The sequence below is a fragment of the Notolabrus celidotus genome, chromosome 2, assembly GCF_009762535.1.
Source record: "Notolabrus celidotus isolate fNotCel1 chromosome 2, fNotCel1.pri, whole genome shotgun sequence".
Classification (NCBI taxonomy): Eukaryota; Metazoa; Chordata; class Actinopteri; order Labriformes; family Labridae; genus Notolabrus; species Notolabrus celidotus.
This window is the reverse complement of record NC_048273.1, coordinates 35,871,505-35,897,000: the sequence shown is the minus strand read 5'-3', so window position 1 is coordinate 35,897,000 and position 25,496 is coordinate 35,871,505. Positions and strand designations below refer to the sequence as shown.

At 39.4% G+C, this 25,496-nt stretch overlaps 2 protein-coding genes across 5 annotated transcripts in view; both read right to left on the bottom strand.

Moving 5' to 3' along the window:
- Positions 1-263: 263 nt before the first annotated feature.
- Positions 264-13,180, bottom strand: atg4b (autophagy related 4B, cysteine peptidase). 2 transcript variants are annotated; one of them, XM_034709324.1, is made up of 13 exons: positions 13,051-13,180; positions 9,352-9,453; positions 9,192-9,263; positions 8,974-9,072; positions 8,733-8,834; positions 8,570-8,642; positions 4,947-5,026; positions 4,368-4,558; positions 2,398-2,476; positions 2,123-2,268; positions 1,938-1,994; positions 1,066-1,159; positions 264-983 (listed from the first exon to the last, which is right to left on the bottom strand). In XM_034709324.1, the coding sequence occupies exons 1-13, from the start codon at positions 13,058-13,060 to the stop codon at positions 895-897; spliced, it is 1,194 nt and encodes a 397-aa protein (XP_034565215.1). In that variant the 5' UTR covers positions 13,061-13,180; the 3' UTR covers positions 264-894. The 2 variants fall into 2 exon arrangements, with proteins under 2 accessions (XP_034565215.1, XP_034565224.1); XM_034709333.1 differs by having other exon boundaries at positions 264-968.
- Positions 13,181-16,474: 3,294 nt separating this feature from the next.
- The window catches only part of LOC117824954, a 47,200-nt gene continuing 38,178 nt past the window's right edge, over positions 16,475-25,496 (bottom strand). Inside the window, exons 6-8 of one of the 3 annotated variants that reach the window (XM_034700477.1) lie at positions 24,435-24,983; positions 24,244-24,307; positions 16,475-16,610 (exon numbers count right to left, since the gene is read on the bottom strand). In XM_034700477.1, the coding sequence (XP_034556368.1) occupies positions 16,567-16,610; positions 24,244-24,307; positions 24,435-24,983 (657 nt within the window). In that variant the 3' untranslated portion in view covers positions 16,475-16,566. Of the gene's footprint in view, positions 16,669-24,059; positions 24,308-24,434; positions 24,984-25,496 lie in introns of those variants that run through there. The other 2 variants (XM_034700486.1, XM_034700500.1) reach the window with 2 other exon arrangements.

The following is a 25,496-nucleotide window of genomic DNA, read 5'->3' as shown; positions in this document are numbered from 1 at the left end:
TTTCTGCCTGTTAAAGGAAGTTTTTCCTTGCTGCTGTAACTAGCTAAATACTGCGATGTGCAATGCTCATGATGGATTAAGGTGGGGTCAGACTGAGTCTTACCCTGTCTTGAAGTTGGGTCTCTGTTCATAATTTGACATAGAGTGGTCTAGACCTCCTAGGTTTGTAAAAGCATCCTGAGATAACATTTGTTGTGATTTGGTGCTATACAAATAAAGATTGATTGATTGATTGATTGATTGAGGAGGACATCGGTCAAACATCAGATTCTGAATTGATTTTATTTTGAATCCTCTTACACGTCTATTGTTCGTTCACCTGTCTATACAGCGTTTTGATTAAATAAATAATCTTCAAATGAACCTGTGTATATGTTGAAAACTTGGCAAGGATACTTTGCATGAATAATTAATACAGCATGTCTGCTGAGTTGACTTATTTTGGTTTCATTACAGGCTGTTACAGACTTGTTAGTAGTGACAAACCGCGTAAGCCATGGGCAACATGAACCGTCGTGTTTCTATACAACATAAAACTGTTATGGCAATTTAAATTATGGAGTCAGGGAAAGGCACCATATCACTTCAGAATAAACATTTAAAGTGTTAAGACTCAATGGAAACACATGGATGTGGAAGATGTGCATACAGAATTAGTCCTGAGCTCCTGCTACGGCTTCCACCAGGCGGTCTCGACGTCGGATACAGAGAGCTTTCAGTGGCTGTTGAGAAGAACGCTGTGTGATGCACACTGACTACACCATTGGAGCTGGACCGGCTCAAGAGGTCTCCAGTTAATGTTCATCCTCTCAGGCTTCCCGTCTGATACAGAGAAGAGACAGAAGAAACTCTCGCCCACTGTCGAGAACAGTGAATCATTGTTCGTTTTGTCCCTCACAGAGAAAGGATCTCAAACTCTTCATCCTCCGAATCGAAGAACCGCTCCAACCTGTCCGAGTCCGAGAAGTCTATGAAGAGAGTGTCAACACGGAGAAGATTTAAGGGTAATATAAATCATGTACATATTTGGAATAAATGCTTCCTGAAGAGATGACGCTCATTTACCAGGAGTGAGGTTAAGAGCGTCCACGCTGACCATGTGAGAGGGCTGACTGTCGACCAGTTCAAACATGGGCAGGCCTCCTCTTTTGCAGGACCACTGGAAGAGGAAGATTTATATTAGGGATGTACATTTCAAGTATTTTCTGTGATTGATCTTTGGAAATGTTAATGATCAATTATCGATTAATCATTAAGAAAATGTAAAAGTTTTCCATGTCAAAAACAATGACAAATGTGTTTTTTCCCTGAATCAAATTTTCCTTCAAGACACAATGTTTATAACTGACAGTATTGAATATCTACGGATCGTATTGAGGTGTTCAAAATGTTTAACGTTGAATATCAACGTGAGGAGCAGGCTCATAATCTCTGTGGACATACAGTCATAAAGTGAAGACTCAGACTTCAACAAGGGAACTGAGCAGAATCATATTTCAGACTCACAGTGTCCAGTTTCTGTCTACTTGTTCTTATTGAGTAAAATAAACATGTAAATGTGGTCAGGTGTCAGCTGGGAGCGCAACCGGGTCAGAATCAGTCTGGCGGCAGAGAAAAATAGCACCTGTGGAGACCTGTCACTTAGCCGCAGCCCCCAGCTGAGCGTCTCTGCTGTGAGCAACCCCTTCAGTCAGCTGATTCTGAAACATGCTTTAAACTTCACACACCTCCCTGATAGCTGAACCAGATATGAGACCACATGATGTTTGTTCAACGTGATAGAAAATCAAAACAAAAAAATGTGTCAGATTAAGTTCTTAACAATCAATTATTCGATGTTGATTAATTGTGAACATCCCTAATTTATATAATGTGCTAAATTCTACAAAACCAATGTTACATTCTTCATGTAACAAGCAATGTCAACAGAAACATACCCTTCTTATGCGCATACACCAGTCATCAAACTCATCCTCTGTTCTGCAGAAGAAACCCTGGCAGACGGAAAACAAGAAGGAATTGAACATCAGAACATTTTCAGCTTTCCCACTCAATAAAACAAACATGTTTATTTTAGGAAACAAAAGCTCTGATCTATTTAAACTCTCTCTGGCGTTCTTACCGCTGCGATGGACGGGTCCAGCTCACAGATGTGCATGCGACATGGCGGGTGCTGACAGTGGTACGTCTCATCTTGGACTTGACCGTCTTCACATGGCTCCACTGCAGGCTGAGTGGTGTGCGGGTCTAAGTAAATGAGTTCCTCTCCTTAAACCGAGGACACAAGCATATTTATAACCGGGTAACTCTCTTTGTGTACGTAGCATTAATATGGTGGGTATGAGTGTTCTGTGCACAGCTGAGTGTTTATTTCACAAACACAGAGACCAGACATACCGACATAACCAATGAAGTAATGGGCACTGTTGGGTTTTCCCCCAATAACACCCAGGGACTGAGGCAGCATGAAGCATTGCTGTGGGAAGAGACAAGAGGGTTTATCTCACCCCAGCTGGAGCTGACTTTGTCTCAGAGATAGTTAAAAAAAAAACTTTACTCTTAAATGTGATTGCCAGTTTTCAACAAAGAGAAATCAAATCAAGATCACATCTACAGAAGAAACACCTGCATAGTCCTCATTTAAAAAAAGTAAACAACTCCTGCTCTGTTTCAAAGCCTTAAGTTTGGCATTGTTTGGAGTATCTGAAACCAGAGGTGACAAGAGATGGACGAGAGTTAAGCCTCTGTCTGGTTTGACTGGTTCCTGTGGAGGTAACTCATCAATCATAAAGCAGACATGCCCTAAAGCATACCCTGTTTTCATCTATTTGACTAAATACCAACATAACTATCTTACAAACTGAAAACATCCTGGTGTTTTTGCAACTTGGCCTGATTTTTTGCATTTTGGCTCTAATGACTGTCAGGGTCAGAGCACTATGAAATGGGCCAAATGGATTGTAAGGGTTGTGACTATCTTTAGCTGCGGTCTTCTGAAAAAATTATGAGAATACTATGTCCAAAGAGACCTTTAGTTACAGTGAGATCATTTTTTTAAACAAGCAACAGTTGTTGCTCTCTTCAAAGCAACTACACTCCATTGCAGAACATGAAGCTGTGCTGGTCTACTGCTGTTTTAATCTGACACACACCATTGGGTGACTTTTGGGTTCAAATGGTGATTTGAATGTGACAAAATGTTTGTGTTACCCAAAATGATGAAAATAAATGAACAGATAGAAGCAGCTTTAGACCAAACTCCTGTCTGTGAGATAGAGTGAGCTGGAGATCTTGAGACTTTGAAACATGAACTCAAAGCTTATTTATTGTGTCTGGCTTTTATGTAGGGTTTAACAGTTTTATTACTTACTTTTTACTATTATATTGATTTAAATGTTGTTTTATTATTTTTAATTAATTTAAAGGCACTATGAGGAGTTTTTGACTGGTTGACAAACAGATTGAAAATGATACTGATGCCTCTTTTCGACCCTCAAAAGCAAACAAGACCATCCACAACAACACTGATACCTTCTCTGTTGTCATTTTTAATGCCTGAAACCGCTCTGAGGGGGTAGGTGTCAGATCAGATGATTGACATCTTGCTTTAGAAACACCCTGTTAGGTCTATTTTCATGGCAAATAATCACACTGTGTGATACATCTATATGTTAAACACAACAGGATGAGGTTATTGTCTTAAGATACAAATTTTGCATGTACAGGATAAGAGCTAAGAGGTATCGTGTTGTCCACAAGGGGGCGCCAGAATCGATACAAAACCAAAAGTTCCTCACAGCAGCTTTAACACTTTATTTTATCTATTTATGTTTTAATTGATACACTCAGTTTTATTGATATTTTTAGCCTAAATTTTATTTTCAACTCTTATTCTTGACACTTTTACATGTTTTAATTTGAACTAATTATATTCTTAATATTAATTTAATGCTTACACTTATTTTAATGAAATTATTTTATTTCTGCTTCTTTCTTGTTTTCAATCACTGTAAAGCACTTTGGGTTGCATTTGATTTGTATGAAATGTTCTATATAAATAAAGCTTGATTGATTGATTGATTGATAGTCAGTATTAGTCAGTGGAGTGGTTGTTGTGAACAGTGTTATAATCACTGATTCAGTCTTCAAAAAACATCTTATTTGTTAACATAACATGAACTCTCATTGCAGCATATTTTAAAGCTGCATGAAGCAGTCTACTAGATTTTTAACCTTCCAGTCATTAATTATGAGCCAGGTTCAAAATTTGACAATCTCTGTATAAGAGGACATAACAGTCATATAAAACTCTTAGATTGAAAAGTTAAATTCTTTATAAAGTATGTATAATGGGGGAAAACACTCACCTTCAGGGTTTCTATGTAGGCCTCATTGATATCACTCAGGCCCAGCCTGAGAGGGATGAGCAGGACCAGAGGTTTCCACAGAGCCGTCTCCTCCTCAGACATTGCACACGCCCCCTCCAGGCAGCCGTTAAGCTCCCCGACACCGTCTGCATCTGCACATGCTCCGTCCAACCAGGGCATACAAAGACGCTCTGCAGCGACAACAAGAGAAGAAGTCACCCTGTGAAATGTGCTCACGTTTATGCTGCAGAGAAAGAGAGCAGATAAAAGCCATGAAAGGATTCAAGTGGATCTAATATATTTCTAACATGGACTCAGCAGATTTATGTTTCTGTAGCGATCCATCACTGTAAAGTGTTTCCTCTCTTGTGTTGGATGAACTTGTTTTTCAGACATTATTTGTCTTCAACAGAACCTTTGTTCCATATAAACGAGAAGATTCAGGTGAAGCCCTTCTTCAGCAAACAACCCCAGCACGGTCAATAACTCAGCCCGGAGTGACATTCAGACTGCTTATTCATATGAATGATAACGGGAGCAGAACACTCAAACACAACGTTGCAACACAAGTGAACTCACTGATCTCCTCGATGACCACGGTGTTGTCCATCGCCACGTGTACCACTAATCTGCTCCATGTATCAAACACTGCCAGCTTCCTGAGAGCAGAACATGGAAACACATCACACATCAGTTTGTTAACACATCAGATAATCATCTCTTTACATCGAAACCTCCTCAGGGAGCAGCGTCTCGTCTCTGGTGTTCATTTATTGACAGAGCGGGTGAACACACGGAGAGAGAGGGGGAATAAAGACATCATTGTATTATGGTTTAGGCGTGACATGATACACATTCCTGCAACCTTCAAACATTTATATTGATTGACTGGTTATGGTGCTAATGCACTTTGAAACAAAGCAATGTTTCTGCACAGGCAGAGAAAATTAAAGGGAAGAGTTAACATGTAAATATTACATTTTAAAGGAGACACTATGAAAAACCCACTGTGCACCCACTGACCCACAGAACAAACGTGATACAAGCAAACCCTGTCCTTTATATGTGGTTGAGCCTCTGTCTGAAAACACACAAGCTGACGGTCCGTTCAACATTTGAGAGTTATTATAATAATACCTTCTTCAGAGCTTTATTTCATGGATGTCCAGGAGCTAAGTTCCTCTGGAGAGATGTGGAGAATTTTATTGCCAATTTTATGAATTGCACAGTTGATTTAACTCCTTTATTAAACATCATTTTATATTATGAGAATGAAAGAAGTTGCAACGATTGATTGATCTTATAATCAATTAATCAACTGTACATTTCACATCCATAAGTCCAAATTCACACTGCTCAGTTTTTGTCACTGAATGTACAGTTAGTACTACATAGAGTCTTTAAAACTTAACAACCAAAAATGCTGCCCACACTTTGATTCAAGTCAAGATTTATTTAAAGAATAAATATTCATCAACAATCATTTAACTGTTTATTTATAGATACTATTCCTATAATGTATTTTTCCTTTAAGGATTATACTGATTCTCATTTCTGATAAAGCTCCAATATTATTATTTTTTTTTAAATGCACTTCATTATGTATACTTATAAATATGCCATGATTCCTATGACGTACACTACCAGTCAAAAGTTTGGACACACCTTCTCATTCAAGGGTTTGCATTTATTTTAATTATTGTAAACACTGTAGATTAATACTGAAGACATCAAAACTATGAAAGAACATATATGGAATTATTGAATGAACAAAAAAGTGTTAAACAAAGCAGAATCTGTTTTATATTTTACATTCTGTAAAGTAGCCCCCTTTTTCCTTCATGACAGCTTTGCACACTCTTGGTATTCTCTCAGTCTGCTTCATGAAGTGGTCTCCTGGAATGGTTTCTAATGAACATGAGCCTTGTCAAGAGTTCATTTGTAGAATGACTTGCCTTCTTAATGTGTTTGAGACCATCAGTTGTGTTGTTCAGAGGTAGGGTTAGTACACAATGGATAGCCCTATCATAGTTTTGATGTCTTCAGTATTAATCTACAATGTTGAAAATAATAACAATAAATAAAAACCATTGAATGAGAAGGTGTGTCCAAACTTTGGACTGGTAGTGTATTTATATTTGTCTTATTTTTCCTGTATTGTATTTTTCCTTTAAGAAGTATATAGATTGTCATTTCTGCTAAAGCTCTAATTTTCTTTTTTTAAATGCACTTTATGTATACTTATATGTATGCAATAATTCCTATGATATATGTACTGTTTTCTTATGCCTTCAAATAAAGTTTTCTGCTTCAGAGTTACACTTTTGGGAAATCTGCTACAGTTTTCTCACAAGAGTTTGAGCTACTAGACTCTCTAGTCTCCTTAAATGCAAAGGAGGAGGAGCACATTTGCATTTCAAGAGCCACACACCGAAACAAGATGTTCTGAAAAAGGATGTTAAGAGACGGTTTAAAGGGTCCAAAACATCCTCCGGTGCAGCGTGCAGCACAGATGTCTCATTTAGACTGCAGGGGTCTGTGTGAAAGGGTCAGAAAGGGGTATCATATGTTGCCTTTAAAATATAACAAAGAGCCGCTTTATTAACACTTTAGATTGAATACATTTGTGACATCTTGAAGGTACACCAAAATATTCAGGTGACAAACTGAATTAAAATAAACATATTTTATAAGAATTCTCTACTTTGTACTTGACATGGTCATTTAATGGACAAATAGTCCACTTATTAAAGCTGCTCACATCAGAGATGAGCAACATTTTAGCAAATTTACACAAGTTAATAATCTTTGTGCTCTTAATTCGGGCTGCAACAGAACATTATTTCCATGATTGTCTCCCCTGTGAATGACTGTCACCAGTAATCGTTTCACTGTTAGAAAAACACGTCAGTCAAATACCTGAAACAGAATTGTTGTATGCATATACAAGAGTCTATCAAACCTCAAGCACCTTCTACTTGAAACATTGGAACAAAGCAGGATGAATGTGAGTGAGGAGGAATGGATGACAGCATGGAGGTGTCAGTAGAGATGTAGCAGTTCCCAGAAACAGAGTTTAGTTAGACAATCTGATAAGGTGTTTCATTAAACCCTCTCTGAAGTCTCATTCTGATGATAAACTGTTATCTGGAGAAACTGTGGAAACCAAAATGCAATGCGAATTTTCTAAGATTGTTCTGATTACAAAGACTGCTGGAAAGAGATACAGGTAGTCCTAGAAGTCATTGTTCAGTGTGAAGCGGTGAAAATGTAAGAACATGTACCTCGGATATATACCTCAAGAAAAAAGAAGGTAAACGCTTTCTGCATGTGCAGCTGGTTTCTAGTAGAAGGAACGCTTTAAGTCATTTTATGCAAAGTGGATCAATTATGTAACTCTCTGTGGTTCTGATTTTATTTGCATCAATGAATGACCGTGTTGTAGAGAGAAGCTCACCTCTGGCCTCTACATAGTTTATTATCCTTTTCTAGTTTTTACCATAGACTGTATAAATAATGGACGTAGTATCCATGACATCACCCATCTGTTTCTGAAACACTGTTTTGAGGCCAATCTGCGGCGGCAGCCATATTGGAAATGCTGAACTCAACATAACTGCCCTCAAGCTAGCGTGACGTAAAGAGGCGGGCTTTGAGCCTCCTAGCCAACAGCTACAGTGTTCCCACCTGTCAATCAAGTCAGCTGCGCCTCTCATTGGAAGACTCGTAATCTCAACATATTTGAAACTGCCCCGTCCAGTGTGTGCCGAGAAATGAGCTATCCAGACTACACTTGTTTTTTAAACCAGGCTGTAAACATGTTTATTTCTGCTGTAAAGATCGGCTTTTTGTCGTCGTGTGTACGTGGTTTCCGGTACTTCTGGACCCAGCCTCTAGTGGACACTCAATGAACTGCAGTTTTTAACACTTCAGCATTGGCTTCAATTCTTGCAGCCGGAGGTCACCTCTTGGTTTTTACCTATTTCCTTTTTAAAACATAAACAACTCTAGTCTGTACTGTTCATGACTCATGGCAGTCAAATATGTTTGTTATGTAAAGTGACTGACACACTTTATTAAGATGTTTGTCAAATGACAATAAAAACAAAGAAATAAAGGATCAATAGAGTATCTGATGATACAAAGAAGTTTTCATAGAGACAGAGATCTGTAACCTGCTGACCCATCCTCACAGTACTTACTTCAGAACCTGGGCGACTGTGTTTGGTCCATACCACTGGCCTATAGGCTTCCCCTCGCCAACTCCCATTTGAGCTGCGACATTTAGACATAAAGAGAGATAAACTTCAATCAAGACGGCCCAAATGACTCCTTGATAATATTTAAAAAGGTTCAGACACTCACCAATTTGATGGATGGAATAATAGCTGTCTTTTTTGTCAATGAAGGCGTTGAGAATACTGATGTACTCTTCTCTTTGTCTCTTCCCTCCAACCCATCTCCAGTCTAAGAACAAAAGGTCATTGATAACGCCTCAGTGTAAAACAAGCTTTGTTTGGTGGAGTCTACTCCCTGGAGGAGAGCTGTTAGTGCCACACTGTGATGAAATCAACATGGAGTGGAATACTGTTCTGTTTCCTCTTACCTCTGCCTAAATGTCGACACACCAAGGCCTCACCCAGGATCATCTGTCCGCACCGTAACATACACCCCCATCCTGTGTCTGAAGTTGGTCCTGTCCCACCTGTGACACATTAAAGAATCATGCATGAGCTTCCTTTTTGATGGAAGAAGTGAAACCTAGACCTCTGGAGTCTCTCTGCTCATCAGCTCAAATAAAGACAGCTACACATCTTCTCTTACCGATGGGTGGGAAGTTTTTTCTGTATGTGAGCCACAGCCGTGAAGTGACATCTGATAAAATCTCATCTTTCTCTACAAGGAACAGAAATCTCCATGTTAAGACAGTCAGAAAGAAAGGGGTTTAAGCCTTACAAACACACTTAGTATGTCACAGTCCTACCTATGAGTGCATTGTATTCCTTTCCTAAGATCCACACGGGCTCCGAGGTCTCAGGAAAATCTTCAAACTCTCCAAAGCGAAGTGTGTCGTATGTCAAGGTTGCTGCAAAGAGGACACGAGTGTTAGTGCTAGAATTGGCAGACGGTGTTTGTGTTGCTGTTGAAAACTCTTCACTTGTTGCAGTGAATACACTCTGTCTGCACAGACGTGGATCTGTCAACCACTGGAGAAGAATTCCAGTATCTTCCTGTTTTGGTTGTTTTCACACTTCGTCTTTAAGAGTAGGATACGAGAAGCTAAGGAATAAAATCTTATCTCTGTACTATGGACTGACCTTATGGGTCTCCTTTTGTTTCCAAGTGGAAGTGAAAGGGTAATAAAGTTGAATAAAGTTATATGTGTCATATTCCCCGGTGAAATGATGAACGCACAAGAGGCCTGATGAAGTTGGGAAAACATCAATTCTATTTATAGTAGTCCAGCACAGAGCTACAGCCAAACGTCAGGGCATTAAAATTCAGGGTTGTTATACAATGTTTGCTCTTCTTGTATTCTAACATATCACGTCTTCAAATTGTGAAAGAAATATAACGGAGCAAGTCTGTGTTTGTTTATTTAACAGTCATTAAAACTGATGATGAAACAAGTGCAAAGTACCTCTACCCAGAACTTCCATAACACCAGGGTTTGTTTGGGAGAGACTTTCAGAGACGTGTTGCACCAGAGGTCTGTCCTGACATGTCCTGACTTTACTCTCTGATACTGGACTGTCCCTATATGGTCCCTATTATTGCTATAACTAAATCCTATACTGCAACTAACTTATTGGAACATCTTCACGCTCCCCGTCCTGTAACAAGGTCCACTATTTTTTTAATTACCACCAAGTTCAGACTCTGTGGTATAAATAAATAGAGAAATAAACTGAGTGTCATTCTCTCAGACTTACATACTGAAACCGATATGACACACATCAACATCTGGGGGAAGTTTCCTTTCCACAATCAGCTGTTAATAAACGAGTACCTGAATAAGTGAGCTGTAAAGAAAGTGTGGAGGTAAAAGCAAGCTCTTTAAAAGTCTCTTTCTGCAGAAAGACTGCAGTCAGAAGAACTCGGCTCACAGCCAGCTTTAAAAACCAGGAGTGGACACATTAAAGGGTTCACTTTCTTATAAGACAGAAATAAAGTCTGATTTTGATGGACTGGTGATGATCATACACTGTGAATGTGCTCACTTTTGAGGTTACATTTAATAAGTAGATCAGCAGTTTATGGCAAAACATGCTGTACAAGTCCATAACAGAGGTTTACCAGCTGGCTTACTGCCTGGTAGTTGGCTGGCAGGGTAAAACATTGCACAAGAAAATATTAGTTGCATAGACATTAAAAGTGAACATTCATATTACACAAAACTAGTTTTTAAGAAGATCAGATGCATTTGATTTTCTGCTGTCCATATGTTGTAAGTTTTATGGCCTAACATCTATAATTTAATATTTGACTTCAACTTAAACCTTTAAACATTACATTTGAAATGTCCTCAAATACTAAATACCATTATTCTTCTGGTTAAAATGCCCTCATTTCAAACACAGCCAGCAGATAATCTGATTCTAACTTTAGTTTATAACACACAGTAGAGTCACCACCGCAGTAGCTCAGTCCATAGGGACTTGGCTTGGGAACTGGAGGATCAGGTCCTAGTATGGACAAAGTTTGGTGGCTGGAGAGGTGCTGGTCCATTTACCTGGGCACTGAACCCCTAACTGCTTGGGTGGCACTGTTTGATGGCAGCCTCCTCACTCTGACATCTCTCCTAAGTGCATGTCCGTAGCATGTTTGTGCATGATTGTATGTATAACAAACTATGTGTGTGTAGCCTGATCCCAAAAAGAACCTGAGTGAAAAAACTGAATTCCCCCCATGGGGATTATTTAATATTTAACACATGAGCACAACATTTAAATGAAAAGAAAATATCTCTAGTTAAGAGTGGGGTTATATAGAACCCTGAATACTCTTTACTTCATATTTAGCTAGAAGAATGATTTTACTTATTAGAACCCTTTCTGAAATGATTTAGAGATCATGTGTATTATATGCTGACTCAAGGTAAAGTTTTGATATGTCTATAAATCATCACCTTGACTCATCTGATACAACTATCATGTAGCTGGTGCCCAATTAAGACACTTTAATTTGAACCCTCCTGTTACCCTCAAATTCACCAACATCTTTTATCCTTGGGGTCAATCTGACCCCAGCAATTTAAACCTCCAGAAACGGATTGTTACCCAGGTGTATGTGTCAGGTACTTTATGTTTCTTTGTTGACTGCCTAAATAAAATATATGTCAAGCATAAACACAATTTAAAGCATTCAGAAGGACTTTATTTATAAAACAGAACATCAAACTGCTGTGAGTTTGTCATGCTCTCGTCGGCCCTGCCTTGTTTCTATGTTATCAAAACAATGACACAGGACTCATCATTGAATGTCTTTAGAGACATGGTGGCTGAAAATATTAGATCTCAATCTAAAGATTGGCGATTCGATCCCAGCTCCTGCAGTCACATGTGGAAGTGTCCTTGGTTTTAGTGATATCAATATTATCCTAAACAACCAAAACAAATGTGTGTAAAATGTTGATATTTCTTATGTTACATACAGTTAAAACAGCCTGGGTCAAATTGACCCCAAGGAACACCAATGTGTACATTTCTTTTACAGGAAATAAAAAAACACATCAATATTTCAATTTAGTTGTCCCAGTTGTCCCCATTAAATAAACAAAAGTGATAAATGATATTAGACATTAATTTAGAGACTTTAAACATTCAATGGGGTCCAATTGACCCCAAAGATAATAGGAGGGTTAAGTTAATCTGATATCCTGATGTATCATGATGATGTTGTAATTTATAAATCATCACAGAATCGCTGTATCTAGATGTCATTGTTATCATGGGCCGTATACTGGGTGTAGTATAGTATTATATTGGACAGTAATGTATCCTGAGTCACACTTCTGTGTTTGAGTGAAGTTATATTATAATGTTTTACTGTCAGTGTAAATACAGTTATTAAACAGACATGTACACAGACAGAACCAGGTTATATGTAGAGTGCAGGATTGCACGGTTCAATACAGAGTACAGGACGTCTGTTTACTTCCGCAGAGTGCCGTCACTTACCTATATTAGTCTGTGTGCATCCTGTATTACTCTCTAATAGCAGAGAGTATTACCTCTCTGTTAGTGCTGACTGTAGCAGCCATATATCTGATGTGATGGTGACACACACTTACATGCTCCTCTTGGGCGTAACTCAGCGTTAGCACTGACTGTTACCCCAAGGACGAGAACAATGTTACAGACAGTGAAACTTGTGACATGAACACAGATGACAGCTCGACCCCACACATGAAGTTTCAGATCTGCACAGAGAGATGTCAACACGGAGGAACATCCACATTCAGCAATAACAGCAGGCTAATGTTTGTTAGCTTCTAGCTTTAGTCATCACTTTGGCAGGCTAACGTCACCGAAGCTACAAAGCAGTAAATGTCTGTCAGTCCTGTCCTCAAAGATTACAGGATGTTTCCAGGAGAGGAATGAGGATGTTAGGATGACTTTGTGGTTAGAAAAGCTTCCTGAGGAAAGGTAAAAAGGCTATTTTACTGTAAAATCTCGCTTACCTGCATCCATCCCGACGGTCTTCACCCTATCTTGTTTGTTGTTCTCGGCACTCAGTCCCGCTGGACCAATCAGAAAGGAGGAATTTACAAAGAGGCGGGACTTTTCGTACAATGACCAATTAGGTTCAAGAAAGAGCTTGGTCATTGTGCAAGACCAATCAGTGACAGCTGACGTAACTGTCCCGTCAGAGACAGTTGAGGATGGGTTCATATTACAGGTGACGGGGTGCGAGATATCGAGACGTCTTCCTCAGATGACCTTCATGATGATAAACCCGTAATAAACCAGTGAACATATCATTTATCATTTTATGTCTTTTCTTTTATTCTGAAGCATAACTGGACCCTTTAGTTTGAAAGATTATCAAAACCATCAGATGTTCAGGGTCGTCGCCAGGAATTCTGGCCCCATCACCACAGCCGACCCTACAAAATAAAACATTGCTGCTATAATACTGGTGGTTTATTTGCATTAAACAAAAATATATGCTTACAAATATCCTGATTAACTGACTCAAATCTAAGCTACATAACAATATTATTTATTTTACAATTTCTCCAAATGTAACTGCACAATATTGACCTTCAGACTGTCCACATCTTTAAACACGATTATTTGAAGCTAAGTGACTTGTTAAATAAGAACAAGGGGGCATTATTTAGTATAATCTGGCCTCATGAAGTCAAATAAAACCCTAAAAACCTACAGTTTACTTTCAATCAGATTCAGCCACACCTGATGCTATAAAAATATGACAATTCCCCACTTTAGGCATGAGACACGCATCTCACAGAGGTGATTGTTTGTTTATTTATTAAGACAATTTTAGTTATCTTATTGCAGTTATAACAAAACAAAACAAAACAAAAGTGGAGTGGAAAACACATTTTATTTCAGGCCCATCAACTTATTTCATGTCTTTAAAAGTACTTCTATACCTTTCTTTGTACATATAGTATTTTTATTCTTATTTTATTTAGAATTTTTGGATTTGTGTTTAGGTTTCTATATTTATTGTCCTTACTGACTTGTTGTTAAGTACCAGTGTTCCATTCACCACATCAAATTCCTTGTGTGCTCGAGCTCACTTGGCAATAAAGCTTTCTTGAATCTTGAATCTTGAATCTTGAATCTTAACGGCCCCCCTCCCCACTTGGGCCCTAGACAGTCCCACTTTTCTCCCACTATGACGCCCCTGTCTGTGTTACTGTGAATCTTTATTTCACTGAATGGAAGATGGCAAAAAGAGCTTGTAAATAAGATTTATGTGGTTAGTTTGCAAATATGTACCATATAAATTAATGCCAGGTTATTGACTGAAATAAATCTATAGTTTTATTCAAAAAGTTCTTATTGTTTGGTTTAAGATTAATTTTTTCCAGAACAGAAGTACTCCACAGTTTCCAGATCTGTTTATTTATTTATCTATTTTTTACCTTTTTAATTGTTAACAATGTTTTAATTCACTATTTTTTATATGCTCTTTATTGTTTGCAATATCCACTTTGCTGCTGTAACACTTCAAATTTCCCTTTTTCGGGACAAGAGTGGCTTCAGATTTTGTGATAAAACGGGTGATGTCAAACCTGTAGCATACAGTAAATTATGAGGTGGTACAAAATGCAACATGGGCAATTAAATATGCTCTTTATATATATAAACTGTACATACATATAAGGGGGAAAGCTTCTACTTTTACAAGCATATAACTTTACATTTATTGATATCCTGTCCTTGCTTTGAAAGCTACCCATATTTTTTCAGCTTTACAGCTTTTAATTTTTAATTTATTCTACAAGTTACTTTTCCATAAAGATTCTCTTTTGAACACTTGAATATGAAAATAAAATTATGTAGAAGTCAGAGGAGTGATAGCATTCATCTTTTGAAAGAAGTTGGATGCATGTCATACTGAACAAATACATTTTAATTTTAATTTTAATTACTCATAAACTGGGAACATATTCTGTATCTAGGAGCCATACATGTTGGAGGAATTGGGGCGTGATCATTGGGCGTGACAGAATTGTCTGAATATGACTTTCCTGCTGAGATTAAGAAGAGATTTGTACATTACAAGGTGGGAAAATGGAAACTCTACTTTTTGGAATAGAAGGTGTGAATGGTGGCTGCTCCCCTCCTTCTTACTGCTGAAAACATTGTTGACCTCCATCTTATTGTATTCTATGATAATGAGGCAAACTTAAAGTTTACACACATGCTGCACACATCTTATGACTGAGGAAGTTCTCTAGAACTGTGAATATTACAAAGACTAGCAACCACTAGTCACATTTTAATTACATACAACGTTTTAGTCATTTTATTGATTTGCATTATCCAAAGTTTGTGTTCAAATGTTTAAATGGTCTTACCCCTCAACCTTTCTGCAAATACATAAAGAGACTACAGGGCTGCAGCAGATCCACCAGAGCAGCTTTAAGTGGCGCCTGTAAAGTCTCATTCTGCAGAACATCATTTTCTCAAACAGCTCTCTCTGTGAAAGGAGTTAAAGCCTGGAACTTTCTTCCTGATAACTTAAACCTCATTACAAACTTCACCAGGTTCAAGACCGTCACCAAATCCTGGTTCATTCAGCAACAAACCTGCACTCATGTCTAATTTTTCAGCATGTTCTGTCATTGCCAAATGTGTGTTTTATTGTATCATGCTGTACTTATAATACCTTTTCTTTTTCATTTTAAATTACTGTTTTAATATTTTACTCCCTTAAAAATCAAATGTGGCCAAGCTGTCGTCTCTGATGGACATTTCTTTTCTGTATATATTCTTGTTGAAATTCTTGTACTGTACACCTTCTTGTTTGCTGCTGTAACTCCATGAATTTCCCCGTTGGGGGACGAATAAAGGAGTAGCTTATCTTAAACCCTTCTAGGGACGGTGTTGTAAATTAGCATTTGCTACAAATACTATGATACTTGCATGGGATGGCTGTTCACAGTTTGTCTATGTATCTGTACCTAACAAATAAACCATAAATGAATAAAGAAATGATGTTGATGTTTGTGTATTCTTTCTTTTGTTATGTAAAAGGAAAAAAACAAGATAAAATTGATGTGTTAAAAAAAAGAACACCTTCTCTGTAAAGCTAAAGAATGCAGCCGAGAAATAAACTTGAAACACATGAATAAAGATGAAATGATGGTGAAATCTGTTATTTCTTTGACCTCTTGACCTCTGGTGATAATAAACTCTTTGCCTTTATGTTTTCCTGACACCACAACATCTCTAACTTGGACAGGAATCATGAGATTTGCTCAGAAGAAACGACACACCCCACTGTGGGCTGTTTTACCTCAGACATTGTGTTGTACTGTTTTAGTAACAACCTGGTACATGAAAGTGTAAAACTGCAACCTTCAGAGCTTGGATATCAATATTTTTATTGATATATGCAGAAAGAGACAGTCTGAGAGGAATGGAGGGTCGGGGGAGAGAGTTGTGGAGGACGGAGTGAAATGGAAGAGGGGGGGTTATGGGTGGGTTCATGGGATTCAGCTCACTGCTCCACACCAGCTGAATGAAGACAGCGTGACATGTTGTTCTGCATGCATCTTTTTCTGCTCATTCTCCTCCTGCTTCAGCTTCTTCTTATTCTTTATGGGGAAGACATAAAAAACATTTAGAACAGTTGTATAAAAAAACACACTTCATATCATCTGGCTCATTTCAGCCCATTGCCCTCATTGATCCCCAGACAATCTGCTAATAAATGCATCTTTACCTTAGAGAAGATGCGTCTGAAGAATCTTGTGAATCCATTGCCCTTCTTCATCTTTGTCTCAGCACTGACATCTACATGGTCCTCTTCGATAGAGGAGCAAGTCTCTGGTGGACAGTCTGAGTTCTTTATGTTCTGTCCAGTGCTCACATCAGCCTCAACGGGGTGGATTTTGTCCGTCTTCAATCTGAAGAGCCTCCCCCTGGTGGAGATAGTGGTCTTGGAGCTGGCAGGGGTCACTGAGTCACTTTGTTCTGGTTGTTTGACCTCTCCTGCCTCTGCTTCCTCCTGGTGTGATGAATCTTTGTCATATGAGGGTCTTGGAGAAGAAATTATCACCTCCACTTGGATCACAGATCCAGCCGTTGTTTGGCTCTGAGGTGAGGGGATTTTATCCTCCTGAATTGAAGAGGGACTTGATCTGCCAACGTTTGGAGATTGGACCTCCTCTTCTGTCTCCTCTGTATGTACTTCTTGTTCCTCAACAGGAACTTTGATGTCTGCCTTTTTCTGCCCATTCTCATTCTTCTCGTTCTTTATGGGGAAGACATAAAAAACATTTAGAACAGTTGTATCAAAACACACTTCATATCATCTGGCTCATTTCAGCCCATCGCCCTCATTGATCCCCAGACAATCTGCTAATAAATGCATCCTTACCTTTGAGAAGATGCTTCTGAAGAATCTTATGAAACCATTGCCCTTCTTTGTCTTTGTCTCAGCACTGACTCTTCTTGGCACCTCTTCAATAGAGGTCTGTCCAGTGCTGACATCAACGTCATCGGGGTGGATTTTATTCTTCTTCATCCATCTGAAGAAATTCCCCCTGGTGGAGATGGTGGTCTTGGAGCTGGCAGGAGCAGGGTCACTTTGTTCTGTTTGTTTGACCTCTCCTGCCTCTGCTTCCTCCTGTTGTGATGGATGTTCATCATCCGAGGATCTTGAATATAAACCTCTCACCATGGTCCTGCTGTCCCAGCTGAGGGAACCCCAAGATAGAGTGTGAGAGCGCTCCTCATTTATGGAAGACAAATCAAGACGCAAGTCCGTGGCTTCATCTCCGAAGAGGTCGTCACACTTCATCAGATCGTCTGCCTCTTCTTCAGTTTGACTGGAATCAGACATCTGGTGGACAAAGACAAACATTTGCATTTAATATTTAGAGCAAGGTTCAAATCTTTGCAATCATCACACACTAAAGAAAAACCTGTGGAGTTTGTAACATGCAGTCAAACACCTCAAACATCTTAGAGATCTTATATTTATGAGAATCAGAGAGAGGATACAATGTAATGAAAGCTCTTCTCTACAACTTGCTCTCAAACTTTCTCCACCTGCAGGTCTGAAACACTTCAGTAGTGATGCAGATGCAGGATTTTATTTTGTATTACTGTTATGGATTTGTAAGGTGTTTTAAGTTTGGGGAGGGCTGCTCTGATTCTTTGCTCTAACATTAACTGAAATATTGTAAATTATAATTGATCTCAGATGTTTATTTCCTTGTTTCAGTGGGTATGCATGTGTTAACCCTTAAAACCAAACATTTGACTTCTCTCATATATATCACACAGTATATTTAAAAAGTGATGTTTAAACCCTCTGTGCTGCAGGCTGAGGGGACACAGTCCTGACAGCCTCTTATAGTCACCTTCTTGATGCCGGTGGAGGACGCTCTCCTGCTCTCCTCTGATTGGACGTCATGTGAGATCCTCTCAGAGATGTCTGAGGCAGGAGATGACCACACAGAGGTGGCTATGGACATGCGGTCCTTGTCCAGGGAACTCTGAGACAGAGGGTATAAGCTCTTCTTGTCTTTGAGAGTAGAACTGGGACGGGAGGTGAGGTCTTTGTCCTGGAACAGATCCTCACAGTTCATCAGGTCTTCAATTATCTCAGCTAGGTTTGTGGATAACTCAGGAGGGATGAAGGTTTCCTTCATGCTCTCTGGTTTTTCATCCCTTTCACTGAAATCAGAAATCTGCAGGGGAACCACAAACATTGTTTAAGTTACTGAGGAGGAGAAATACTTTCAAAGTCTTCTTATGGAGTTTAAATAACTACTCATTGTGCAACAGTTACAACAGAGAGGGATTTGATTCATTAGTCAAACATTAGATATTCAAATATTCTTCCATGTCCTTATTCGTCTTCTCTCTGACTCAACAGTTCATTAACAAACATGTAAATAATAAACATAAATACACCGACTCTGAAGTTCAAATCTGATTCACAGCTTCTGATTGAGCTGTGAAGGACAGGGTTGATGAAACCAGGTCCTGATCAAAAACCACTTCAGCTAGACTTATCAGGTCTGGACTCCAGCGTGCTCTTAAACCTCCTCCCTCCTGCTGCTTCATATTGACATCCTTCTCTTAAAACCTCTACATCTCTTTCTTTAAACTTTGAACTCAAAAACAGTTTCAAGCTGAAGTGACTGCAGCGAGTACTCACCTGTGTCTGTTCAGACATGTTTTAGATGAGCAGGTGTAACTTTGGTTTTCTGTCTCTTCTTCAATCTCTGATCTCTGATCTCTCTAGCTTCAGGTTTTATCTCTCGTAGTTGTGTGTATTTCTCTCTCTCTATCTCTCTATCGCTCTCTCTCTCTGGGGTATTTCAGTTGAAATGAGCTCTGCTGTATTCAATCTCCAGTTTTATGCACTCCCAATGAACAATGCCCCTGTGACCCGGGTTCTATACAACAGTCAGGCCCCTGTGACCCGGGTTCTATACAACAGTCAGGCCCCAGTGTTTCTGATTGAACTCTGTAGCTGTAGCAACTTGTGCCCACAAACAGCTACAATGTGCACAACCTTTAACTTATGTTCACAAGTTAATATCTTTTGCACATAGGATTAAAATGAGTGTGTAATATAAGACAAGGCAATTTAAGAAATTCCACTTTTAGAACTTCAGTTTTTATTTGACTCTGTTGAAGTTTCTCAGCTGTAGGAGTCCTGTTGGTAATTTGTTTCCTTTTCTTATTCCCTGTTTACGTTTATTCGCACCAAAAACACCGAGACATGTATGTATAAGACCCTGATTCTGGTTTCTAATGTGTATCATGTGTGCACACGACTCATGATGTTCCCTAAAGCCTGAGATAGAAAGTCAGATGGGGAGCAAAACCAGCATATCACTAGGGTTATCAAGTGGGCTCCTCACTTCACTAACTCTGACGTCCCAGAGCGACCCCCCTCCATGCCAGCTCCCACTGTCCATCATATCCACAAGCAGAACACCCCTAAAACCCAACCCACTGATACTACCTACTCTACCACCTGGCCCCGAGCAGCACCCACCACCTAACACACAACAAGAGGCGTCTGTAGCCAGGTGTTAGAAGACAGGGGAGGCAGAGCCAAGATGAGGAGCTGGTCTAGGCTAGAACTCATACCTGCCTGGTTAGGCAGTGTGCTCTACCTCCCCCCTACTGAGTATTTTCCTATTTCTGTTTTGGCCTTCACCTGATGTTATTCCTCCTCAACCAGATCCACTGACTAGTTTTAACTGCTTCGTCTGACATTTCCTTAGCCGTCTTTTGCTAATTTTGTCCATGCACTCCCAGTTCTCCCAGTAATGAGACAGTTGATCTGTATATATGTGAAATACACACAATTAAAAATCAAAAGGAAAAGGGTGGGGTGGGGGGCCTGCTTCGATCTGGGGGTTTCTGGTGCTTTTCAGGGCCTGGGGGTGGCTGAGTGGTCCCTGCTTCACCTCTTTCACATTTGAGCTCTTTCTCTTTTCTCTCTGTTGAATGAAAAAAAAAGGAATGCAAGTACAGGTGGAAAAGCTAGCAACCAGGGGTCAAAAATACATGGTGGGGTGCAGGCTTGGCCTAATGGTTAAGTTGTGCGCCCATATAGTGGCCGGCCATGGTTCCAGTCCAGTTTGTGTCCTCTTTCCCACGTGTAAACCCCCTGCTTTCTTCAAGTTTCCTCCTCAAGCCCCCAAAATATAACTTAAAAACAATATATGACTAGAAAAATGTATGCCGCCCCTTACCCCCCAAACATCAAACCTGCATCTCATTCAAGGATGCAAACACAAAGTCACCTCAACATGAACTGAGTGGCTCTAAATCTGTAACCAAATCCCATTCCCACAGGAAGGCCTGATAAATGAACGTAAACATACATATATGACCGTCTCTGATGTTATACAATGTGTTATACATGTGTTACTAAGCAAAACTCCTGCTGTATAAAACCTCTGAACCATCTGGTGCATGTTCTGAGTCACACTGAGCCTCCTGCTGTGCAGCAGTCTGAAGGCCTACAGACAATAACAGAAGAGACGGTCAGTGCCCTCTGGTGGTCTGAAGAACATCCACAGTAAGGTTTGTTGTCCTCTTTCTAAGATTACTGGGTAGAGGAGGGTTGATCAAACTTACTGTTAATGCTCAAAAGGATCTTTAAGTTGTATTTTTAAAGTCTAACATAAGGAGAGCATGAGTGGGTGCATCTTATGTCATAATCAATACCTTAGAGTGGTAATATATAGATCATTTTAGAAGATGTGACCATCTTCAAGTGTTTAACAGTTAGTAGAACCTGTCTAAAATAAATAATAAGTCCCAACACTACTTACTAAGTACAGTACATTAAGTTACATACGTACACTAAGAGAGAGAGAGAAAGTGGATCAAACATAACCAGCCACATAAATGAACAGCATCTGAACTCAAATGAAATGGTTCAAATTGCCTTGAATTCAGAAGAGACCCTGAATGCAGTTGAAGTGTTTATTAAATGTTTTGTGTTTGCTGTGTGTTTTTCCTGGTTTGTGTTGCTATTGTGTTATATGTTCATTGTTTATTGCAAGATGTGTAATCATCAGTCCACAACAGCTCAACATGATAAAGATTAGAATGAACACACACATGCTAATGATAAATGTGCATGACTTTCTGTTAAAACCACCTCAAATACTACATTGAATTCACATACAATTGACTCAACAACATAGTAGGATCAATCATTCCTCACAGACACGCCTGAGGGCATTGTGAGAAGAGCAGTGAGTGGTCACTTTCTCACCACTCCTAGGTAAATGGATAAAACAAAGATGGCCACATCTCAGGTCATTTGAGTCAAAGAAGATCCAGTTAGCTACTGCTAATATTAAACCAGTGAGAGGTGATCCAGAGTGGGATTACAAGTACATGTGTGTAGATCTGTGTGAAAGTGTGGTCTGACGTGGCCTGTAAGAGGTGTGGAGAGAATGGTGAAGAGAGGCGTTGTGAATGGTTGTTGGATGAGTTGAAGACTTTCCTTAATGACAAATCTGAGTTGATATCTATACACAGTGCTGATTACATACTTTCACATGCAGCAGCCATAATCATGAAAAGTTATAAAGTAAGAGTAGAGAGGTATGCACTCGCTGAAGCCTCACATATCACTGGTACTCAAGAGACACATGAAAATGCAGCAGACTACAGTCTGCTCCTTGAGGAGAGACACAATCAGACAGATGGACTTAGAAACATAGCTAATCCACCAGATAGATACAAAACATCTAGATTTGATACTCCTAAAAACTCTATAGGACGAGTAGCAGTTTTCAGGGCCTGGACTTCATCTGAGGTCAGAGACATAAAACAGTGTGCCCCTAATCCAATCTCTAGTCCTGAAGCCTTCTTAGTTTGGTTAAAACGCACCTGCCACTATTACCACTGCTTAATACCTGATGTAGAGATGCTTTTGAGCCTCACATATGCTGCTGAATGGCCAATGTGTGAGAGCATTTTCAAGTTTCCACATTCACCAGACGGGCAGTGGCCCATGACCATACCTATGAATGAGTGGCTGAATCACAAAGCTGAGAAGTATGTAAGAACATGCACACGTAATTGTAGTCATTTTACTAAAGTAAGACTTTCTTAGTCAGTTTATCTTCAAACATAGCGATACATAAATAACTTGCTGATACATATAAAAAATGTGCCATATTTCCCCCCCTCCTCTTTAGGAGGGGCTTCTCTAAACTGAGCAAAGGGAGGCCATGTAGAAGAAGAATCAAATCCACAGTCAATAAGCAAATATTAACAATAAGATTTTATACTTGTCCTTTTGAAAGATTAATTATGTCAATTAAAGATGATGATGTTAAGATTTAAATTTACAAGAGTGTACCCCAACACCCGGCATCCTAAATGATCCACACTGTATGTGTTTCAGGCTCTCCTATATCAGAGCCAGTTTCCACTGAAGACAATGTTGCTGTGGAATTTGATGGGAAAAGATTTTTGTGTGAATTACTTGCTTTGATTCATTGTAGTGAGCTTTATTTAAGAAATACTGTGAGAGAGCCTTTCAAGCAGTTCAATGTTTGCAGTTTGTTAAATGTGCAGTACTTTTTTTCTCTACCCATCTTATCAGTTCTGTATATTGTTTTTAACCTTACAAGTCTGTGCACATTTTTCACTGCATCGCTGGTTTTATAAATATTTGTAAATTGAATTATTTAGTTGTGTATATAAGTTCGTGAGATATGCTTATTTTACTTCTTTAATTTTAATTGCTAATAACTTTTATTTTAGTGAATACCTTTTCTTTTTCATTTTAAATTACTGTTTTAATATTTTACTCCCTTAAAAATCAAATGTGGCCAAGCTGTCGTCTCTGATGGACATTTCTTTTCTGTATATATTCTTGTTGAAATTCTTGTACTGTACACCTTCTTGTTTGCTGCTGTAACTCCATGAATTTCCTTGTTGGGGGACGAATAAAGGAGTAGCTTATCTTATCTTAAACCCTTCTAGGGACGGTGTTGTAAATTAGCATTTGCTACAAATACTATGATACTTGCATGGGATGGCTGTTCACAGTTTGTCTATGTATCTGTCCCGAACAAATAAACCATAAATGAATAAATAAATGATGTTGATGTTTGTGTTTTCTTTCTTTTGTTATGTAAAAGGAAAAAAAAAACAAGATAAAATTGATGTGTTAAAAAAAAGAACACCTTCTCTGCAAAGCTAAAGAATGCAGCCGAGAAATAAACTTGAAACACATGAATATAGATGAAATGATGGTGAAAACTGTCATCTCTTTGACCTCTTGACCTCTGGTGATAATAAACTCTTTGCCTTTATGTTTTCCTGACACCACAACATCTCTAACTTGGACAGGAATCATGAGATTTGCTCAGAAGAAACGACACACCCCACTGTGGGCTGTTTTACCTCAGACATTGTGTTGTACTGTTTTAGTAACAACCTGGTACATGAAAGTGTAAAACTGCAACCTTCAGAGCTTGGATATCAATATTTTTATTGATATATGCAGAAAGAGACAGTCTGAGAGGAATGGAGGGTCGGGGTGACCGGAAAAAGGAGAGAGTTGCGGAGGAGGGAGTGAAATGGAAGGGGGGGAGGGGGTTATGGGTGGTTTCATGGGATTCAGCTCACTGCTCCACACCAGCTGAATGAAGACAGTGTGACATGTTGTTCTGCATGCGTCTTTTTCTGCCCATTCTCCATCTTATCTTGCTTCAGCTTCTTCTTTTTCTTTATGGGGAAGACATAAAAACATTTAGAACAGTTGTATAAAAAAACACACTTCATATCATCTGGCTCATTTCAGCCCATCGCCCTCATTGATCCCCAGACAATCTGCTAATAAATGCATCTTTACCTTTGAGAAGATGCTTCTAAAGAATCTTGTGAATCCATTGCCCTTCTTCATCTTTGTCTCAGCACTGACATCTACATGGTCCTCTTCGATAGAGGAGCAAGTCTCTGGTGGACAGTCTGAGTTCTTTATGTTCTGTCCAGTGCCCACATCAGCCTCAACGGGGTGGATTTTGTTCGTCTTCAATCTGAAGAGCCTCCCCCTGGTGGAGATGGTGGTCTTGGAGCTGGCAGGGGTCACTGAGTCACTTTGTTCTGGTTGTTTGACCTCTCCTCCCTCTGCTTCCTCCTGGGGTGATGAATCTTCCTCATATGAGGGTCTTGGAGAAGAACTTATACCCTCCACTTGGATCACAGATCCAGCCGTTGTTTGGCTCTGAGGTGAAGGGATTTTATCCTCCTGAAGTGAAGAGGGACTCGATCTGCCAACGTTTGGAGATTGGACCTCATCTTCTGTCTCCTCTGTATCGACTTCCTGTTCCTCAACAGGAACTTTGATGGCTGCCTTTTTCTGCCCATTCTCCATCTTATCCTGCTTCAGCTTCTTCTCGTTCTTTATGGGGAAGACATAAAAAACATTTAGAACAGTTGTATCAAAACACACTTCATATCATCTGGCTCATTTCAGCCCATTGCCCTCATTGATCCCCAGACAATCTGCTAATGAATGTATCCTTACCTTTGAGAAGATGCTTCTGAAGAATCGTGTGAAACGATTGCCCTTCTTTGTTTTTGTCTCATAGCTGACTTTTCTTGGCACCTCTTCAATAGAGGAGCAAGTCTCTGGTGGACAGTGTGGGCTCTTTATGTTCTGTCCAGTGCTGACATCAACTTCATCGGGGTGGATTTTATTCTTCTTCATCCATCTGAAGAACTTCCCCCTGGTGGAGATGGTGGTCTTGGAGCTGGCAGGAGCAGGGTCACTTTGTTCTGTTTGTTTGACCTCTCCTGCCTCTGCTTCCTCCTGGTGTGATTGATGTTCATCATCCGAGGATCTTGAATATAAACCTCTCACCATGGTCCTGCTGTCCCAGCTGAGGGAACCCCAAGACAGAGTGTGAGAGCG

Coding starts and splice junctions, on each gene's coding strand:
- atg4b (XM_034709324.1), bottom strand. Junction 2,477..4,367: donor CCTACATAGAAACCCTGAAG/GTGAGTGTTTTC, acceptor CTCTTCCCACAG/CAATGCTTCATGCTGCCTCA. Junction 984..1,065: donor CGCTCTTAACCTCACTCCTG/GTAAATGAGCGT, acceptor TTCTCCGTGTTG/ACACTCTCTTCATAGACTTC.